The sequence below is a fragment of the Aristolochia californica genome, unplaced genomic scaffold (assembly GCF_029961685.1).
Source record: "Aristolochia californica isolate CCGP_79_NKW_82.1479 unplaced genomic scaffold, dmAriCali1.0.hap1 SCAF_7, whole genome shotgun sequence".
Lineage (NCBI taxonomy): Eukaryota > Viridiplantae > Streptophyta > Magnoliopsida > Piperales > Aristolochiaceae > Aristolochia > Aristolochia californica.
The window spans coordinates 3,559,334-3,581,411 of NW_027182268.1; the positions used below are offsets into that span (position 1 = coordinate 3,559,334).

The 22,078-nt window shown below is 38.0% G+C and overlaps 2 protein-coding genes across 2 annotated transcripts; one reads left to right on the top strand and one right to left on the bottom strand.

The window, feature by feature from the left end:
- Positions 1-3,056: 3,056 nt before the first annotated feature.
- On the top strand, positions 3,057-13,249 carry LOC137936559 (cyclin-T1-3-like). Its single transcript, XM_068781302.1, has 8 exons — positions 3,057-3,371; positions 3,446-3,543; positions 4,483-4,805; positions 5,826-5,907; positions 11,035-11,169; positions 11,717-11,892; positions 11,985-12,136; positions 12,254-13,249. Exons 3-8 carry the CDS (start codon positions 4,645-4,647, stop codon positions 12,928-12,930), a joined length of 1,383 nt encoding a protein of 460 aa, XP_068637403.1. The 5' UTR covers positions 3,057-3,371; positions 3,446-3,543; positions 4,483-4,644; the 3' UTR covers positions 12,931-13,249.
- A 584-nt stretch (positions 13,250-13,833) lies between these two features.
- Positions 13,834-20,965, bottom strand: LOC137936560 (gamma-glutamyl peptidase 3-like). Its single transcript, XM_068781303.1, has 4 exons — positions 20,482-20,965; positions 20,240-20,395; positions 19,744-19,911; positions 13,834-14,323 (listed from the first exon to the last, which is right to left on the bottom strand). The coding sequence occupies exons 1-4, from the start codon at positions 20,941-20,943 to the stop codon at positions 14,213-14,215; spliced, it is 897 nt and encodes a 298-aa protein (XP_068637404.1). The 5' UTR covers positions 20,944-20,965; the 3' UTR covers positions 13,834-14,212.
- Positions 20,966-22,078: the final 1,113 nt, after the last annotated feature.

Sequence of the window (22,078 nt, forward strand, 5' to 3'; positions counted from 1 at the left end):
CTGCGACGACGCAGACCCCTACTTGTAGCTCACAGCTCCGACAAATGCAGCCATGGAGTACCCATCTCGATTATTACTTCTGAACCTCACCAGAAACAAACGAGACATTTCTCCATCTTCTTCCGGCTAAAAAAAAAAAAAAAAAAAAAAAGATTAAATTCCGTACCCTTTATTTGTATCTAATTCATCGCCGTGAGGAAAGAATATTGTAATCTATTGTGTTGACAATAAATGAAAGAGACGATTTACAGCCATTGTTGCCTGTTGCCGTGGGAGTGGAAATTTTAATGAGGTAAAGAGACAAGCGCATATGGATACAGAGGCTTCACAAGCTTCCACTCAATATTTTCTCCTTTTTGACTCCAGTTTTGGCCCATACTCACATGGATCATTGCCAATGACCGAATTGGACTCATGGACACTCTCTCTCTTCTCTATGGTTGCCGACTCGTGAGGGAAACATGAATATCCTTGCATACACGTTTGTGATTTCATAGCTATGTCCAATCTGGATGTGTACAAGTCTGCATCAAAGAAGCAGATTGCATGTAATGTGACATGTCGGCTTAGATTTGGAATTTGGTTTAGAGGGACACTTTTTGTTCAGGTTGATGGGCCCCATCAACCTTACTTCTCACCGGAGTATCGATCGTTTGAGCTCTAGCCGGATTCGAGTTCAATATATATTTAACGAGTCTTATTTCAAGTTTGAACTCGAGTTGAGCTCAAGTAAAAACTCAAGTGAATTGAGTTTTTTTCGAGCCGAGTTCGAACGGTTTGCAAATTGTTGATCCATCCCATCGGGGGACCGAGGGCTGATATTTTGGACCGACCTATTGGATGTAATAAATTGTTGAACAATGGAGGGAGCGAGAGAAATGGATGGGTCCCTCGTTCCTGGTGTTATGGGACCTGAAGGTGTCACAGGGGCTGGTGGAACAAGAAGAACAACAAATATGAGAGTGATGTGGGCAATTCATCGGGTGAATGATTGAGACGAGGAATTTAGGAAAGGAAAAGGAGATTAGGGAAGGTGCATTGCATCCAAGGATTTGGATCATGTTGCCCTTTGTGAAATAAAGGAGGACAGCTTCGTTGGGTTCCACCACCCCCACAAGAAGATGGGAAGTGCCGGATCTCTCCAACCATGCAATGTATGGTAATGAAGAGCATCGACAAGGAAGCCTAGCTTTTATGTTTGACCCCTTTTTGACCAGGCTTCTTTCGAGTTCCAATCCCGTCTTGCATGCATGCACGAGGCGAGGGGGCGAGTCCCTTAGGATCAGATTAGTCGACTGAGGTTAGAAATGAGGTGTTCTGGGCAAGTTCAAGGATCCAAAAGTGGAGGATCTGCTGCTTTCTCCATTAAAGATCGTTAGAGACTCAGATACCTGAAAACTGGCCACAGAGATAATGAGATGTGTCCTTTTGTTCCTCCTTTTTTTATAAAAAAATCAAAAGAAATCCAAACTAAAAAACAAAAGGGCCTCTTTTTAATCCATTTCTTGTGGATAAACTGGAGGGTTTCGGCGTGGGTAGAACGTGGACAATCCCCCACTTTCGTATCATACAAAAGCGAGAACCATCAGCCACAGAGAGGTGAGAGACGGAGCCTTCTTCCCTGTTTTTCTCTTCATCTGGGTGTTGTGGCACCTCTGGGGCCAATCAACCCCACACTACGGCGACTGTGGCACCTCTGGGGCCAATCAACCCCACACTACGGCGACTGTGGTTGCTTTTCAGGGGCGGAGACACCTTCTTTGTCGATTTACGGGCATTTTTCACTGTAACCAGATGCGGTTTCAGAGTTTCATTCCAACAAGCCCCGAGGTATAGGCGAGCTCCTGTCGAGGAGCAAAAGGGTAATTTTTAAATATTATAATTTCATATGCAATTATGTAAATGTCATTTTATAAATATAACCAAAAATTTTAATATAAGTTATAATATTTGTTAAATAGGGGTAAAAATTAAAATAATTATATAAATTTTTATATATTATTAAAAATATTTGTCTTCTCTATTTAAACTAGGAGAGGAAATGGTCCCCCTTCTTAGGAGGGCGTGACCCCTACAATAATGAGATTAGTATCGTTCCTCGTCTCTGGGCATTACGCTACTTTCTTGGTCGTAAGGTAAATGGTATTGCTCAGTCATAAGAAAAAAACTCCGCCCCACTCCTTCCTCTTACCCCCTCGTTTTTTCCGACATGGTAAAATGATGTCATTACGATTGAGACAAAAAAATAAAATTAATTACACAAAAATAATATAATGTGTAATACTAATTTAAAAATTAAATATCTAGCACAAATACTTAATCACACAAAGAATGCATAGGAATTTATAGTGGCTCACAATTCTATCTTTGCTTGCTATTCCACTCTCATAGAGTTTGTACCTCAAAGTTAATTCGCTATATATGTTCAAGTTGCCAGATGACAATTACATCAAATTGTCTCTACAACCAATTATAATTACTACCCAATTGACCATAACAACAATTTATAATACAAACTAGATTTACAGCAACATAACTGGGATATCAACCTAGATCCACAAAAGAATTTTTTAGTAGGTAACTCTCTTACCTAGACCCACAAATAGATTTACAGTACGCCACTTGGCTACAAAAGTGAGAGTCACAAAGAGATTTTAGCAACATCAGCCCACACAAGGACTTACGATCAATAACAACTAGATATAGTTACCTAAAACCACATAATTTTTATGTGAGTATGGAAAGTGATATTTTCCTTATGCAAATCTCTTTGAAATTTCGATTAAAAATCTCTTTGAAAGTTTCTTCATGAACTGTTAATCATATAGATGGGTCACTTACAGATCTTGGAGACCTATTTTAGCTTAATAAAATCCTTTAATTTTGTTCTATAACTTTTAAGGAACATGTCATTTGGATGGTTGTGGACCAGCCAGATAGTCTTCCATAGGTACCTCTTTGTTCTCTTTAGTCTATTATGAGGAATGGTCAGAAAGTATGTCATAGCGCCTTCTCTCTCAGCTTCTTTGGCCTAGTCATTCAGATGAATTGTTGAATGACTCTTTCCTAAGGTTTTTCTCTTTCATCTCCATGTGGATGGTCTCTGTCCAGTCGAATCTTTAATGCACCTTTGTTCAATGCAACCTGACTAGGCTCAATTGGGCTAACCATCTAAAAACAGTTCTTGGGCCAAGTGTGCTCGAGGGAGTGGCGCAGACTGTGATGGAAGACGAAAAGAGAGAAGATGACTCGAACATCAATCACGTGCGTTAAGGATTTAGTTGACAGAGATTAAGATAAAGCTCAGAAAACTTGAGATTATCTCAAATCGTAACTCTTATGTAAATCTTGGCCACTTCACGTATTTTTAGGTGAGTTAAAATGACTTTAGTTTTATAATTTGAGGCAATCTCAAATTATCTGAGTTTTATGTCTATATCATTAGCATCCTGCTGCGTTAATGGAAGCTGCACTGAAGGCGATAAAGCCGGAAAAGCCGCGAAGACCAAAAACTTCGATTTTTCGTTCTTAGGCAATTTGAAGGTACGCTCCGTATGACTTCGTAGATGGATCTTAGTTTAGTTTAGTTTTTTGTTTTTTTTGTTTAGTGTCGATTCTGTGGGTTTGATTTCTAGGTTTTCCTATTTGTAAATGGATTTTTTGGGTACATGAACTATGAAACTAGTGATCTAGGGTTTAAAACGTTTTCTCGTTTAGTACTGTTTCTTTGATCCTGTTATTTTCTTTGTGAAATCGATCAATTGCTTCTCGGTGTTTTCAATACTTTTTTTCTTTTTTGAGCTGGATTTAATACCAGTAAACTGAAATATTAATATTCTCTCGTTATTGGATGGATGAAATTCGTTTTCGCTGGTGGAGCAGAAATTGCTGTACATTCACCGGAAAATCTAGTCTTTCAGAAAAAACTTTGATGAAGTTGGGATTTATTAGAAATGGGAAAAGTATCTAATGAGGCTTCTTAGTCCTCATTTGCTGGAATATTTGTTTCTGTACTTCCTGGTGCAATGTAAACTAATTTAATATGATAGGTATAAAAATTCATATGGATTGGTCGTTGCATATTTGTCACGACAATGTCAGTCCTGGTCGGCATTCAAAAGAAAAAAAAGCTTGAGGTACTCCAGTTCCATGCCTCCATATTCGAATACATTTTCTAAATAGGATCTTTCGGAGGCCTTGACTATCAATTTCAATCATTACAAAATTGGTGTTTGTTTTCAGCGAGACACAGATCAAAGAAGTGCAAAAAATATTTCCTAATTCACTGGAAAAAATTAATTTTTGGTGATTGCTAATGGATAAAACTAGATTTGGCTACATTATGTTGGCCTTCTTTGTCGACATCAACCAAAGAAAGAGAGATTCTGATAAGGGATGAAAATATTACTTCTTTTCATGAAGATTGCATCTATAATTGTATGTTTTGTACTCTTTGCTGACATTCTGCTACTCATTTGACAGGAATTTGAGTGACTGACAAGCCCTCTCAATGAGCAATGACATTCTATAGCTAGTGACGTTTGGCTTCTCGTCATAAAACTGAAGGACATCAACGGTTAGTTCTGGGGACCCTTCCCATCATTGAATGACGGGAAGTGGCCCACACAGCATTTCTCTGCAAAAATGGACGAGTGTGATCAATCAGGTCCTGGTTGGTACTTCTCAAGAAAGGAGATTGAAGAAAATTCTCCTTCTAGAAGAGATGGCATTGACTTCAAGAAGGAGACTTATTTTCGCAAATCATACTGCACCTATTTGAAAAATTTAGGCATGACTCTTAAAGCGTAAGTTTCATTATAGTTCTTTTGTCTTGTAGGATGTTCTTGTATGATGTCAACTGGTAAACTTTTAAGATTTACGTTGTGTATATATCCTTGCCATGGGTCTTATTATTTCCTAAGAATTTTGACCAAACATCTCACTAAAACTGCAAAAGAAAAGAAGAAAAAGAAGAGGAAAACAAAGAACATGTGTAATGGAAATTGTAAGATTGTTTTGTGTTTTGATTATTGTTCAAACCAATTCATTCTTGTTTTCACTGGTTTCTGAACAAGAATAATACTTATGCTTTTAACCTATTCTGTTTGTCCTTTTTTTACCTTCCCAAATAACTCACATTTTTACTTCTTCTAGTTTATTTTTATTCTGTTGAATGTTTCCATTTCAACATTTCAAAAAACAAAAATGTTTCTTTCCCTTGGATAATTTTTTCAGTGACATTTCCAGTTTTGTTGTTTACCTTCTCTTCTCTGTTGTTTTTTCTTTTCAAGTGCTCCAAATCACTTCCTCGCCTAGTTCCTACAGGGACAAGCGGGATTTTTGGTTTTGCATTGTGTAGTATGTGTTACCTTTAAAATTTTCAAAATTCATGATGTTGTGGGGTTGACCTCTGTCTATGATTTCTTCTGTAACTTGGCCCCGCTTCTTGGCTATGGTACTTTTTCTGTTAAATCTCTTCATTATGTTGATTAAAACTTTTCTTATCTGTGCCTCTGTGATTTCATCTTTTATGGGATTTAGAATGTCCTCTGTTCTTGTTCTATCTAAAATAAAGTATTAAATTGTCACTATCACCTGTTGTAAAAAATCTTCTAAAAACATTGCCAATAACTACTATATCCTTTTTTTTTGCATGTTTGTCATTTATTTCTTTTTTGTTGTGTGCTTGTTGAAGGTGGTTTCGGCCCCTCTCAGGTTTAGTATCTGGTTATTACTTTGAAAGTTTTTATATATGTGGCTTTTTGTTGTTGAAACTCTGGAAAATATTCTGGATTGCATGATGAATACGATTGTTCTTTATGCAGCCCTCAGGTGATGATAGCTACTGCAATAATATTTTGTCACCGATTTTTCCTTCGTCAGTCACATATGAAGAATGATAGATGGGTGAGTATCTTTAGAAATTTTTCTTAAAAGGATATTTGGCAGATATTTTTGTGCAGTCTTTCATCCTCCTTGTGTTGGATTTATGTTTTTTTTTGTGTGTGATTAAAATGATATTGCATCTGTTGCTTTACCTAAATAAGTGCTTTACATAAACCAGTGCAAATATGGTCTGCAATAAATTGGTTGGTTTACTTATAGATTATAACATTGTTCTTCCTGATTAAAATGTAAATCACTATTGCAGTATAAATATAAAGACCATGTCAATGTAGGACCATAAAGAGGTTGAAGTTATGATGACTAAGGTCATGGGAAATAATAAGCTAGCTGGCTATTTGCAAATTTAACAAAGAAGAAAATAATCTAAAAAGAGTAGGTAAATCAACCATAATAGCATCTAGATTCAAAAGAGAAAAAGATATTCTCATGGTTGAGTCTTCCAGACCATTGGTAGAGGATAGCAAAGATATTTTATTGGGAGGGATCACATGGATCAATTAGACAGTGGACATGGAATGGTATTTAAAATATTATTTCAGCATATGAATTTCTTGTTACTCATAAAAACAAATAACTTATTCTGAAAAAAATACACTTAATGTTCATGAACATCTAACAAGGTACTAGAGAAGAAGGAAAATTTTTTATGGTGGAGAATCTTCAGTGCAGATAGAGTTTTGTGATATAATATTATTTTTTTTCCAACGTAGAATAATCCCAAGGGGACCCGAGGGTGTAGGTAGTACAGTACCCTTATGATTTCTAAAAATGCCTCCACAACTGGCTACTTTAGGATTTTCTATGGATGAGCCACCAAAATTAAGCTTGATAGAATTTAAGAGAGGAGAAATCCATACACAAAGAGCAGTATGCTTGTGCTTACCGAGAGCAGCAGTAGGTTTCCAATCTCTACGAATAAATTACACTTGAAAATTTCTTGAATTTTTCCGGCAACTTCTACCAAAAAATAACTGAATGCATCAACTTCTCTACCAAACATCCAAAGGTAGTGTATTAATTTGAAGATATAAGCCAGTTCTCTTCCTTCCAAAGAATGCCTAACACCATGGTTATGCAAATTTTCAACAATAATAGGCCCTGTTTTGGGAAAGGTGGTGAATAATTTTGTGAGTATATTTCGTAAAGAGAATTGGGCAGTTATAAATTCCAGTCAAACAATGAAAGAACAGCGTACTCACAAAGCTGAGCTACTGAACATAAAATGAGTATGTGTAGCCCGAATTCAACCCCATCATACCACAGCTTGCAAACTGAGTTTAAACCTCTCATTCCTCTTCTTACTAAAGTATCAACAGTGAGAATTTTAAACCCTTCATGCAAAGAAAATACTTTGGGGAGCCAGTCAACTCCCAAGACCACACAGCATCCATAGGTTGCATGTGATCAACTTTTTAATAAGATTTTCTAACAAAAAGACAGACTGAACTTTCGATTAGGATACGACTTCCAAATCGGTACATCCCCCCTGTTTTGGTGAAAGTAAAAATCCTTCGAGGGGTTTTGTTAGATAGCTAACATTTTCAATCCCAATTTGGAGAATTGCTCTTGTGAAGTTCAAATTTCCTTTTCAAGAAAAAGTTCAAATTCCAAGATTTGATACTCCAAAGAATCCTTTACCATGGTATATTGGTTTCTACCTGGCTGACATAGACAAGGAAAAGAATGTGTTAGTGCCTTCTCACCTAACCAGACATCCTTCAAAAATGTTGCAAAATCATTGTAAAGCTCACAAATAGCCTTCCAAAGAGGGGAAGACTGCTGATTCATGTGCTTGGAGGCCACCAGCATGTGCTAGTGAATCAGTATTTACAAAATACAATAGATCTCTGAAGGCTGCTCTTATCAGTGTAAAGTTTCCATTGTCATTTCATAAGCATTGCCTTGTTCACATGTGATGGGGGCACCACTCATGTACCGCCGATGACACGAGTGTATACCAGGAAGCATCAGGCCACAGCTGGTCCCACTACATTGTGGTTGGGTAGTGATTCATTTAGAATTGATTAGATGACATTTTGTAATTTCATTATTCATATTTTTCTTTGTTTTTTAGGTGTTAATTACTTCATTTGATTAGGGGTGTTATCGTCATTCGAATGATCAATTAGGGTTTTGAGTCATTATTTAAGAATTGTAAGACCTTGGAAAGATTTAATGAATATTTTGGGAAAAATTCTCCTTCGACTTCTCTCTCTTCACCATCATTTGCCTCTTTCCCTCTCTGTTCTACTTCTTCACTCTCAATTTCAGGACGAAGCATTATTGTGCCACATCAACATGTCTGATCTTCTTTACCTTAGGCCACCGAATTTCCTTGGCAATCACATTCCGGCCCTTCTTACAAGATGAAAACCCAAGGTTCCAGTACTACCACACCAAAGAAAACCATGTTCCTTCTCAATTCTATCCGGCCACACTAGTAGGGCAGCATAAAGAAGAAAGAAAGTAAATTTGGAATACTGGTAACTATAGGGAGGTAAGCCGATCAGCATTTCATAGCAGTTTACCCTTCCATTTGGCCAGCTGACTCTCAAGTTTTTCTAAGATGGTAGTCCAAATGAGACTTATCTGGCTGCCTTTGAAAAGGGATGAAGACCAAGGTGTGAAGAAGACAGTTAACTTTTTTTTCTTGAATAGTTGGGGGCTATGGCCATCCTACTTGAGTAAGGAGTGCTTCTCCCATAATATAAAAAGAAGGGGGGAGGGGATCACTTTGTTGAAATCCCCATTACATGTCCTATTAATTATGGGCGAGAATGAAGCTGAAGAAGCAAAACTCTTAATTAACTTCTCCACTTTGAAGCAAAACCCATTTTGAGAAGTAGATTATCCAAAAAAGGTCTAACAAAACTCTGTCAATTGCTTTCATTTAATCAATCTTGATTACCACTCTATGATAATTCTCTCTTTTATCGAAATGCACTTTGATTGAAATGGGGCATATCAGTTTCAACTTGCCCTTTCTGCTTGTGACTTCTTCGGAATAAGAGATTAGTGAAGCTCACATCAACCTGCTTGTTATACCCTTATTATAGAACTCGGCAAAGACCACAATTATGTCATCCTTTGTCAAACTCCAACTCATTCTCTAGTATTTCTCATTAATCCATTTGGACCGCAGGCTTTATCAGCTGCATGGTTAGAGTCGCTTCCCATTGTCTTTATGCTTGACATGCAATCAAGCATAGCTTGCAGCTCCGTAAGTTGGTTTTATGACACACTGAGTTTTCTGGTGACTCAGCTGGGTCTACTCGGATTCGAGATGGGTTGGGCTGGGTCAGGGGTCAAACTTGACCTTCTATTCTGGCCTGACTCTCCCCGAGTCTGGCCACTGAACTTGTGAGTCCTGATCATACGTGGGCAACCTAACCTGGGTTTTTGGGTATCCCAAATCTTGGCCTGAAAATCTTGCTCTGTAATGCTGAGTAAAGAAAAAGGAGTTGGGAAATGGCCTGTCAATAATCTCTTTTCTATAAATACCTTAAAAAACTTGAAATTTCATAAATAATCAAATACCTAGCCAAAGTCAACCTTAAAATCAAGTCCTCACACTGGAAAACCCTATGTGTCCACCCAGCCAAAGGCCGAAGCCATTTCTGTTATTCTCTTTTGACAACCTGAAACGTGCTCTTCACTTCTAAAGAGCACTCTCGTGATTGGTGATATGGGTGAATTCATTTTTAAACCAGTCACACAAAGAAAGCTCATCAATAGAGAAAGTCCTACTTTTCAGTGAGATCAAGATCACAGATTTGAGTGAGACTAGAGTCACCATTTGGTTGCACCAACTTTAAGTGATCTTTAAGAAGCTTCTAAGTGAATCCAGATTTGACAATAACTTTATGATTGTTTTGGTACAAGATTTTAGTGGTTTTATCGGTACTAATCTAAAATCCAACTGCCCATATTAAAACATCATAATAGCTGTAAACTAAGTTAGTGGTGGGCCATGTAGCGCCTATACATGTCAGATTTTGCCTTGAGGAATACGGTTGATACTGGAGTGTATCAGCTGATATGGGGCAACGTATTTGCCAATCCGTAGTGTTCTTCTTTCGTCTCTAGAATCTACAGAGGGTTCGAGTTACAGCGTATTGGCCGATACTTAGTGTTACTTGTTTTCTTAGTTTTGTTTTGGTTTTAGGTAAACATCAGCATGCAACTAATTTTTTTCAAGCCTAAATGGTTTATTTCTTAGTTTTGATTAGTTATTCTGTAAATTCAGAATAAAACTAATTTTCTTCAAGTCTAAATATATTATTAGTGTAGTATCCTCTGTGTAGTTAGTTCCTTTCATTATCATTTCCAAGTTAAATGTCTTTGTTTTTCTGCATGATGAGTAATTGGGAATTATTTTTAGTTAACGGTATCAACTGTGCAAACTAGTTACTGAAATTACATTTGTGTTTTTTTTTTGTTGAAAATAGAATGAAGTATTTTATTTATTTACTTGTTGGAATTGATATAATGTAGCCGGGATCAATTCATTGCTATAATGCTTGCATAGCCGAATTTGCTCTTTTTTATAAAAAAAAAAATCTAGTTTTAACTTGTTGTAGTCATCAGTTAAATCACAAATATTGTTAGGTAGTTGTCAGTTTTGAACAGGGAAAGAAGTTTAGTGACAATTTACTGGGTTATTCCACAAGTTCCTAAAAATATGATCTATGTTCTGTTGTCCACCACAACTTTTCCTGACTGCCTCCCGCCTGCTCAGTAAAGATCCTGGGCGTGGCATCCAACTACGGTGTCTGAAACCATACATGGGTTGTGATCCATTGGGGAAATTGGTTTGCCACCAATATGTGGGAACAAGTATCAATTTACAAAAAGTATATATTAGTCTCCAATAGTTGAAATAAATAAATAGAAGAAAAAGAGGTATATTAGCCATGGCTTCAATTCACAATTTATGATTTGTCTGTTAGGGTTTAGGGTTGCTCCATGTTTACAGGAATGCCATCTTGCAGTCCCCCACGTCATAATTTGCATCCAGGACAATATTTCCATTTTGGTCAAATAAAAAAGATAAAATTAAAATTTTCATATTTATATCATTTCTTGTTCCAGTCAATGATGCTTATTTCGTGCTAATGATCTCTACAGACCATCGCGACTGCATGCTTGTTCCTTGCAGGAAAAGTTGAAGGAACACCTTGTCCACTGAAGGATGTTATTCTTGTTTCCTATGAGATAATACATAAAAAAGATCCTGCTGCTGTCCAGAGAATAAAGCAGAAGGTACCATAACTTGGCAAGTCAACTCATGACTCAGCTGAGACTTGGCCCAGTCCTGGTCAAGTCAAGAGGTCAAACTTGGACTTAACCTGATTTGGTAAAAAAAAAGTTAATCTAGCTTGAGGAAACTGTGAGACTTACTCTAGATGCTTTAAAGTTTTTTTTTTTTTCATTCAAGTAATTTGAGGAAGTTACATAGAACCTTTAATCATGAATTGTTCATGAGAGTGTGCTAAAAAGGAGGTTAGCTTTTTTTTGTGATTTTTCAGAGTTTTTGTCATGTCTTTAAGGGTGACCAAGATTGATCCAAGTCACTCTTTTGGTATTAACCGATACAAACTATATCAAATGATATGACTCGGATTTTTGGGTGCCTGATATGGTCCCAAGTCCGAGGCGGAAAACTATGGAAGGTACCATGTAATTTCTATTGCCATGCTTCCTGCCATTCTAATGATCACCAATTTGACATTTTCTTTTTCATCCATATTTTTCTTCTCTGCCAACTTGATTTTTTAACCAAGAACTAGTGTTATTCAAACATTTACAGGAAACATCTGAACAACAGAAGGAAGTTATTTTACTAGCTGAGCGGGTTGTGCTGGCAACTCTTGGCTTTGACCTAAATGTCCAACACCCTTACAAGCCCCTCTTTAAAGCAATAAAGAAATTTGAAGTTGCTCAGAATGCGCTTATTAAAGTTGCATGGAATATTATCAATGATGGGTACGCCTCTATTGCACTGAGTATCTTCTTTTCCCAAAATTTCATTTCTGCAAAAAGTTGGTTCTATGGACTCTCGTGGGAGTGTAATGCAGGCTTCCGACATCGCTCTGCCTGCAATTTGAGCCCCACCATCTTGCAGCAGGTGCCATATTCCTTGCTGCAAAGTGGCTAATGGTGAAGCTTCCCTCTGATGGTGAGAAGGTGTGGTGGCAAGAATTTGATATAAACAAACAACTATTAGAAGGTTCGTAAATCCTGTTAGATTGGGTTTTGTCAGATAGTTATCAATAAGGTAAACTTTCATTTTCAAAAATGAAAAAAGATAGTACTATTGTATTGGATGCTGGTTTGTATTTTACAGAGGTTAGCAATCAAATGTCGGAACAGTATGAGCAAAATGGGATGCGTCCAGTGCCTTCTCATGGGAGTGAAGTAGAAGGAAGTGCAGGTGGTGCATCATCTAACAGTCATAGAACCTCAACTAAGATTTCATCTGTTGATGAACCAGTGCTAGTAAACAATCAAAATGGTTCCCAGAGAAATGAAAACCAGAATGATGCCCTTGGCAGCACTGAAAGAAAATCAGATGGCGTGAATATCAAGTCAGATTCTGTAAGCAAGGAGCCTCAGCACTATAATGATTTGGAGCCCTTTTGTTCTGGCAGGGGAGACATTCTTGATGCTTCTGACCAATCCAAGAACGTCGGCTCAGAGCAGCCTATAGATGATCAACAAAGGGATGGAAAGGGGGAAATTTTAGAAGCAGGAGAGTGGAAAAAGAATGAGGGTTCTTTGGGCGAGGCTTCGGGTGTAGGTGCATCAAATTCTTCTTTATATAATGAAACCACAAATGCCATCAAGAAAATCGACATGGAGAAGGTGAAGGCTGCACTGGCGAAGCGGAAAAAAGCACGAGTTGCAGAGACAGCCCCCCGGAAGCTGGATCCCATGGATGACTATGATCTGATTGAAAGAGAACTGGAAAGTGGTATAGAATTGGCTCTTGAAAGTGAAAAGTCGAAGCGGTCTGGGAAGTAGAGCTGGCCCCTCATTCGTCACAGTGGATAGTGAAGAAATAGATGAGTGGGAGGTCCCTTTTTTTAATCCTTGGTGTTATGGGCAATCCCATTCTTGAAATAACTGAGGCTAAGATAGCAGCATACCTGTGATGCGGCAAGACGCTGAGGAGCTGTGCAAGTTGAAAGAGGCAACAGATAACCTGTGTTTTTCGACGAGAGAGAGAATGTTCCTTCCGTGCATTTGTTTTCAGCATCGAAGACTGCTGTTTTAGAAAGCTGTAAAATAATTTTGAAATTTTTCCAGAGAATCTAATGGAGAGTGAAATCGTTACCATTTATTTAGCTCGCCAATTATGGATCTACCAGGCAATGTTAATTATTGGAACAGAAAGAAAAGTACTCGATGTGTGCCAAATCTGCAATCGTCTCAAACGTCATCAATACAAACTCAACCACCTAAATAGGCGAACATTTTACCTTGAGAAGTGAGTTTCAGAGAATGGTAGCTCGTGTAATGGATGGCTTTGGACAAGATGGGGTTCCATGAAACAACCACCTACTTCCAAATTCTAATCGCCTGCAATCATTTTTTGATTTTTTTCCTTTATTCAAAGTTATTAGAGGTGTTAGTCCTATCTTCTCTTCCTGTCTTTCACCAACAATAGCCCAAAAGTTCAAAATAACGGTAAACTGTGACATGAATACAGTACTGTAAAAACATATCCTAGTATTCCAATAAATGGTCCTCCAATTCCTAAAGCAGTTTGGTTGATGCCTATAAAAGCTGCAAGCATCTCAATTCTCATATACCAGTAGAGTTCTGAATCTCTGAATAGCAATCCTATCAGATATTTTTATCAAAATAAAACAACTTAATAGAAAATGATTATATATGAATCATTCAAAAACAACATTTGTAATCTTCAGAAGAAAGGTAACCAATGCATTTAAATCAGCTCTGTTTTATAGTTCATGGCTCTTATACACCATATCATTTCTTTCTGAGATCAATGAGCAAGAGATAAATAAATAATGGCCCTAAATGAAGGACCTTTCTTTTGAGTGAATGGCTCTTATATGCCATATCATTTCTTTCTGAGATCAATGAACAAGAGATAATAATGGCCCCTACTTTTGACACAAGCTCATACTATATAGGGATGGTGTTTTCTGGGAGGCATTTCCATAATTGGACTTTCAGAAGCTGCCTCATGTACTGACATTTTGAGGACACTTTGGTCAAGAAGACTAAAATTGAAAGTGTTACCACAAACTGCAACTAACACAAATGGGATGCAACCTTAGGAATCTCTTAAATTTTCTTTCAGAAATGCTTTGCATAAGACTTTAAGCTCCGCTTGACCCAACTCATCTTGTTCAAAGCTCTGGATAGCTTCATTTGCAACCTCAACCTACAAAATAGACAGTTAAAAACACTTCAAACTTCAAACAAAACAGGAAGCCAGAGGGCACAAAGACTAAAACTAAACAAGTAGAATACATGTATGCCAGAAACAAATCTGTATGCAAGAATAGTGCCGAAAATATTTTTTTTGAAACAGTTTTTTTTCTTTTTTTTTTTTTTTTGAAACGGTGTGGCAAAATTATAGTGCCAATATTTTTATCAGGAAAACCTATCACCGTTTAGCAGAGAGTAAAAATGGTATGCTACAACAGAAATGATCAATGACATTAGCTTCCATGTCATGGTATCTTTACAAACTAATATAATGACAAAGATTTACAAACTTCTAAGGAAAAACATTACATTCAGCATGCCATTCAGGATGATAAGCTAGTTTTGTTGTGAACCACACGGCATCTTACTGTCAAAGTGCCAATAAGAAATGGTAAGGAAACTAATTCACTTCATTGAGTCCTGACTCGATGCATTTTGGAACTCTTTTTTTTTTTTTCTGAAATGCTATGCTGTACTATTGAAAGCTAAAGAGCAACAATAGTACAGCATAGCATTCAGCATAGCATTCAGCATAGCATACAGCATACGATACAACAAAGTATACAAGCCTTATAAATCCTCCTCTAGAGGTCTAGAGAAGTCCAAAAACAACTTTGAATCCAGTTCCTCCATTTTCCAGGGAAGTTCATCTTGGTTAAGAGGAAGTCAATGAATGACCAGCTTAATTTGTCAAAGGCATTTTCAAAATGCAGCTTGAGGATTAACCCTACCATACCCTTTTAGTATCGAAATGCATGATCTCATGAATAGTGAGGGCTGAGTCTAGTATTTGCCTTCACCGCAAGAAGGCAGATTGGCTATTACTTATCACCGAGGGTAAGACCTTTCTCAATCTATTTGTTAGCACCCCAGATAGCAATTTGTAGTGGCTCAATATGAGGCTGAAGGGTCTGAATTCTGCTGGGCAGCATGCTCCCTCTTTCTTGGGGATCAAAGTAATGAAAAAAGAGCCCATACTCGTGGCAGTGATCCCCTGATCGTAGAAATCTTCAAATAAATTTCATGATGTCCTCCTTCAAAAAGTCCCATCCAGCCTTGTCAAATTCAGACATAAAACCATCCAGGTCAGGTGCTTTATCTCTTGGCATAGCTTGTATGGCCTCTTCTATTTCCTCCACCGAGAACTGCTTTGCTAAACTTTCGCCTCTTCTACTGATAGAGTTTTCAGGATTAGTGCCTCTAGAAAAGGCTTTGTGTTTGTCTCCTCTTGATAAATTTTTCAAAATGTGAGATAACTTCAGAGGTGATGGCTTCTTTTTGCATTATGGTTTACCTGTTTATCTTGATAGCTGTAATCCAGTTTCTTCTTCTATGCGCTGAAGCTATTGCATGAAATTTTTGTATTTCCCATCCCCCTCTTTCACCCATTTATATCTAGCTCTTTGCTTCCAAAAGGTTATTTCCTGGTTGACCGTCGTTTCAAAAGCTTCTTTAAGTATGTCTTTCTATATTCTCCTGCACGGTGGGTGTTTGTTGTTCCTCTTTTCTATCAAGCACCTGTATTTTGTGTAGGAGGCAGCATTTTTTCTTTTCAAAGTTCATCTGTCTTCCACTCTCCATGCCTTAATTCTTTGCTTCAGCATTTTAAGTTTTGTGGAGAATTGAAAGGCTGTTGAACCTGCTGAGCTGCACTTTTGCCACCAGGATTTCGGTGTCTTTTGAAGCCCTTTTCCATAAGCCATGCATCTTCAAACTGAAAAGGGGAAGGGCCACATGTGTCAAGGGATGTTTCAAGTAAAATCGGGCAGTGATTCGAGGTTGGTCTGGGGAGAATTCTTCCTACTGAATTTCCATATAGGTCGAGCAATTGCTGGTTTACCAGGAATCAATCTAGTTTAGCCATTATTGGATGGATCAACAGTTGGACCAGGTGAATTCAGCCACAGATAAAGGGGGTTCAATCAAGGTGTGATCTGCTATAAAGTCGGAGAAGCATCTCATTGCTGCAGATTGTCTATTTCTACCTCCCCTTTTCTCAAATCTAAATCTGGTTACACTGAAATCACCTCCAATCACCCATGGGAGAAACCATAGGTTCAAAAATAGCTGCAAGCTCCCCCTACAGTTCCTGTCGTTGAGAGTTACAGTTTAGTCCATAGACCTATACTGCTGCCCAGTGAGCCCCCTCTTTGACTGATTTGAAGTGTAATGCAAGTATATGTTGTCCTACCTCTGAGCTTAGCATTTCAACTGCTGATGATCCCCAAAAATGGCCATTCCACCAGCCAAATCCTTTGCTTTGGCTTCTATGCAGTTTGAGCTCCTTGTGTACTAGATGCCTTTGGCATGTCGCATGGATATTTCAGCTAGTTTGTTTCCTGAAAGAGAGCCACTGCTACATTGTGCTCTTTTAACGTTTCTCTGGCTATTGCTCTTTTATTGTGTAGCCCCATGCCTTGCATGTTCCAGGACATAACATTCATTGTTTACCGATTTTGGTGTTTTCATTGTCTTATGGCTTTCGGATTCTCATCTGACATGCTTCAATGTCTCTTTGTGCATTTTGAACGAGGCTCCAAATTTGTCTGTTGCAGCTTTAATGAACAGGTTTAGTGTTTTTCCAGATGACGTTAATTGCTCTCTATCCTCCTTTGTAGTTGTAGCTTCTATCCCCTTCTCATCATAGGGCTCTACTACCCCATACGTTTTCGTCATTGGCTTTCTCGATTTACTTTTGCCGGGCATTTTGAATATCTTCACTAGCTGATTTGACTTTCTCCAACCATAGGTGTACCTCAAAGGTATTCCTCTTATGTTCCCGGCTAGTCGTCCTTTTGTTTTCTGATGTGTAGGAGAAGGTGAAACATGTGATGCCTCTTCTCTGCTTTTGCTCAGGGACGACGAGCATTCCTACCTCGCCTTGAGGCATTGAGGATCAATTGGGTTTAACGGCTCAAACTCAGCAAGACTTGATGCGGAATCCAACAAAGGTCATGCATGTTGCATTTTGTCACTCGTCTCAAATACTGGGAAACGCATCGGATTTTCATCGAGTAAGGAATGGTTCACTTCTGCCTCTGCCTCCAGGGCGTTATCCGAAGAGACAACCAGGTCGTAGATCGGATCCGGGTTCTCTTTATTATTTTTGGTTTGTATCGATACAACCTCCACCTCCAGATTCACATCCAGATTCGAGCTCTAACCGCCTTTGGACACTTCCTTAGTGTTTTAAAAGTTGAATTTGAGTTCTTCTTTTCATCCGAGTTCAGAGATGTTGCAACTTCTTTGTTTTTTGTGATCCCTCCATTGGTCAAGGCTTTGCTCCTGTCAACCTCTGTCTCGACCTTCGAGCTCACAGAGATAGGGTCAAGAACTCCGTCACAGTCTCCAACGCAAGCTTTGGCCATTGAGCAACCGCTTTCTCTGCTTCTTCCTCGGCCTCCCCCTATCAACTTCGTTTTTTGCCAGTCTTTTGTTGCGGTTGGCGGTGTATGCTTCTAGTCGCTCATCTGCTTCAGCTCGCGCCTAGTAGATATGACCTTCGACTTAGATGAGTATTTCCATCCTACCTGTGAACAACCCCTAGATTAAGATGCATGCTCTAAGCCGATCAATTCTTTGACTTGAGGTTGTGTCTTCGTCGAAATTTGTGGCTGCACATATAATCCCTATGATGGCTTGGGAAGACTTCCATGCACCGCATATGGGCAAGAATTCCGCATGATGCACAACATTCGCTCGAGTCTCCCATTCATCTAGTTTGTAGTACTCATTTCCCTTTATTTCTTTTTTCCACACTAATATTCGTCTTTTTCCTCTTCAGATTCAAGAGATATCAGCCAAGTGGTCGGTCTCATAAAGAGGAATCCAAGGGATGATGCTAATCTCCAATTGCGGTGAATCCAATGTTGTAATATTTTTCAGTCTTCCTCTTTTTTGTCTATATGTGCCACTACACATTTCGCTAGTTCCTTTCTCCAGGGTGGGTTGAAAACTAGATCAATCACTAGTGTGGGATTTCAATTCACTTGGTTCACTGCGATGCCCAATGATTTTGTTGGTTCTTGACTTGGGGATTAGAATTCAGCGCCTCACGGTATTTTTTTTTTATTACCTTTCGGAATTCATCTGAGGTTGCAGTTCTTGGTATTTCAGCTGAGCCTTCCGGGACTTTTTTCAATGGTTTGGGGCTCATTTTTTCTCGTATGAGCATTAGCATAGTTCTAAGCCATCCCCAACCGACTCTGGCTTTTAAATTTTGGGGTATAGCCATTGCACCAATGATCATTCTGCCACACATCTTTTTATCCAGCAGATATGTAAGCCTTCATCATTGTATATTCCTATTTGAAATTTTGCATTGTGTGTGGCTGCCAATCTACCCAGCATTCCATCTTTTGTTAATTTGTTGTATAGATCCAACAATTCTTCCAGCTCTCTTGCCCGGATTCTAATATATTATCAGCGTAGGGGACTCTTCATTGCTATTTTTACTAGGAGCCCTTCTCCGAGCAGAATGACTTCTAGATAGTATCTATCAGCACCATTGAGAATGAAGAAAGAGGTTCTGGCTTCTTCCAGGAGATCTGTGTTTGCTTCCCATGGCTGTTGAGTGGCCCTCCCATCGCACACATTCTCCCCACTCTGGTGCTCGTCCATGCTCAATGGCTGCTGATATGACCAATTCCTTTTTGAACCCTAGATAGGTTGTATGGAACTTTTTATTTCTCAATTATGTGAATCATAAAAACTTGGTGGAAGATATGATGTAATTAAGGTGGCACTAATGTAATTAGTTTATGTTTCTTGTCTCTTTTTCACTCTTACTAGGGTGAAGGGCATAATTGTAATATTTATATTTATTCATTTATAAATAGAGCTTAAGGAGGGTTTGGATATAAGTCTATAACCTCTTCTTCCTCTCGTTTTCTCTGAATGGGGCCTCTTTTTTTTTCTCAATGAGCTAAATCATGGAGTCTTGAAAATCAACAAAGCTTAAACTCGATAAAGGATTACAAAAGCTTACATGACATTTTTTGGTTCAATTCCCTTACACATAAGAAGACTCTCAATATAGAAAACAATTTAATTTCCAAACTACTTCCAATAAAAAAATAGTCAAAGTTTGTTTGTTTTCCCATGAAAAGAAATTCCTCAACACCCATCTTAATTCCTTGATCACTTTAATCTCCAAATTCATTGAATAGACACACTAATTTGATAGTTACATTTCCATCTTCAAGTGAACCCCATTAGCCCATTACTCCAGATTTTCCTAGTGAATAGATAACGTTTGTAGGTAGTTTCAAGTATCCATAGCTTTATAAAGTAAAGGTGATACTTGTTATCAATAGAAAAAGAAATGACGAAAGTAATGAAAAAAATAGAAAAAATTATAAGAGATGCATGTACACTTATTGAATTTGTTGCCAGGCGTTGTTGTATGATATCTAACATCACATCCTTCGAAAATTCTGGGTGGCATTGTATGCCAAGAACATGATCTCCAACTGAAAACATTTCAACATTTGTTTTTGCTGAAGAAGCTAAAATCACAGAGCCAGGAGGAGCACGTGATACCTGAAAATTATATAATTATTTTAGTGGCACATGTTTGAGATATAGAAAACCAGACAAGGAAATAAACATTTTGGCACAAGTTGATTAGTTCTAGCTTTGGAATTTCAGAGGTGGTAAAGTTCAAACTCAGCGGCTTGACAGCTCTAGGAGGCAAACTACGGTATGAAATGTTTAGAAATTCCCTCGATTTCCCTCAATTTGATTTTGTAAAAGAGTTAACAGTTCCCGGATTTTCAAATTTCAAACCATTTCTTTCTTTAGAAGAGTTGAGAGACCGGAAAGAACATGAATTGCAATGGAAATCAAAATTGGGTACAGAACAGAGTACCTGGTCTCGATGACTTTCAATTGCATTCAGAGGGGAAGCTAGCTGCACGCCGTAAAGTTTAGATACAGCCTCCGTGTCAATCTGAAGGCTCTTCACGCCAAGCTCCCATCCAACAGCAGCTCTTCCAGTTTCACCACCTAGAGCGCGAGCTAAGATCTAGTTTAAAGGGAAGAAACGATTATGATGCCAATAATGTGACGAAACAAATATCTAATAGAAAGCCATATTTAATTACAGCATACCTGATGGCCAAAGCAAATTCCGAGCAGCTTTTTCTTGTTATGGTATAAGGAGCGGAGGAGTTCACAGAGGCGCAAAATCCAAGGGACGTCTTCAGCGTGAGCGTCGGCACTGCTTCCGGTGATGACGAATCCACTGTAAGACTGGATGAGATGATCGTCGCCCTTTTCCTGGAAAGAGAAATCCCCGTCGATGACGGAGAAAATATCCCATTCCTCATTGTCTCCGTCCCTCAGAAGACGCTCCAACATACTACCATACCCTCCGTACGTGCGCTCCGTGTATTCGGTGGCATGCCCCGTCTTGAGCACGGCGAAGCGCCGGCGGCGATCAGGAGACTGCGCCGGCGTCATCTCCACAGTACTACGACGCTCCCCTTTGTTCGCGTCACAAAATAAGGGAAAGTTTTGATTTTTCCCGCTGAATTTGGTCGGAGGCGAGTAGACGACCGAATTGATTTGCATTTCCTCCAGACGGTAGTGAGGCTGTAACTCGAACCTCTGCAGTCGGCTTCTTGTGGGAAAACTATTTATAATCGAATGAAAAATATTTTATTATTCAATGAAAAACTATTGAAAAAAATCTATTTTTAATGAGAAACAAAAAATTAATAAAAAATTAAATAAAATTAATTCAAACTCAATAATAATTTTAGGGTTTTCCAAAAAACATTTTATGAAAAATCAGTGAAAGAAAAAATGTTATTTCTAATAAAAAATTCGGTTAAAAATGATTGAAGAAAAAAATATTTTTATTTAAAAAAAATAAATAAACATTTTGAATGAAAAATAGTGAAATAAAAATTATTCTTTTATTTTAATAAAACAAAAAACTATAGTTTTTTGTAATATATAATTCAATGAAAATTATTGAACAAAAATATTTTCTTTTTTCAAAAATATGTTTATTTCATCTACGTTTTTTAGTTTTTATTTTTGTTTAATATCATTTCCTCAACTTCATTCTTCACTTCCAACTATTTTAAGGCCTAAAAGCCTTCAATCTCACGTTCACAAAACAATACATCTATTTTACTTGCCTCCATGATACTCTTTGAGACGAAGCCTGAGAAAATACCTACCCCTTTGTTGCCAACTGTGAAAGTGCTCGTGCCAATTTGACATTTCTTCACAAAAATAACTCCCTTTGACCATGATTTTCTTCTTAGCCTGCACCTCCATTCTCACCATGGTGGGAAAGTCAAACTTGATAGAGATTTGGGGAGAAATAAGAGTTTTAGCCTCGTATTCAAACAGAAATAGGTAAAAAATAAAAAGAAAATGGAGTATTTAGGCTTTGGAAGTCTGATAACTTGTTGGAATAGGGTTTGGAATGATTTGGAGTGACGAGATTAGGTTAAAAATTGTTTTTGTCTCTTCGACATATTTGTCCCTGTTGTGAATAATTGATCATTTTGTGTCAATTGATTGATCAATCTTTCTAGTTAATCGATCAATCAATGAGTTAGTCAGAGTGACATAAGGGGGGGTTAGTCAATTTGATGCAAGAGATGAACTTCAGTTGCATTACTCAGTTCATCTCCTGATGTTGTGAAGCGCCAGACTTCAAATCATCTCGATGACTAAGATGAAACTGAAT

Excerpts from the sequence above, each read along its gene's own strand:
- LOC137936560 (XM_068781303.1), bottom strand. The coding sequence starts at position 20,943 with ATGCAAATCAATTCGGTCGTCTACTCGCCTCCGACCAAATTCAGCGGG. Across the intron at positions 19,912-20,239 it reads TTGAAAGTCATCGAGACCAG|GTATCACGTGCTCCTCCTGG; the intron begins GTACTCTGTTCT and ends TATAATTTTCAG. Across the intron at positions 14,324-19,743 it reads TGGCAACAAATTCAATAAGT|GTTGAGGTTGCAAATGAAGC; the intron begins GTACATGCATCT and ends TCTATTTTGTAG.
- LOC137936559 (XM_068781302.1), top strand. The coding sequence starts at position 4,645 with ATGGACGAGTGTGATCAATCAGGTCCTGGTTGGTACTTCTCAAGAAAG. Across the intron at positions 4,806-5,825 it reads TTAGGCATGACTCTTAAAGC|CCCTCAGGTGATGATAGCTA; the intron begins GTAAGTTTCATT and ends TTCTTTATGCAG. Across the intron at positions 12,137-12,253 it reads AAACAAACAACTATTAGAAG|AGGTTAGCAATCAAATGTCG; the intron begins GTTCGTAAATCC and ends TGTATTTTACAG.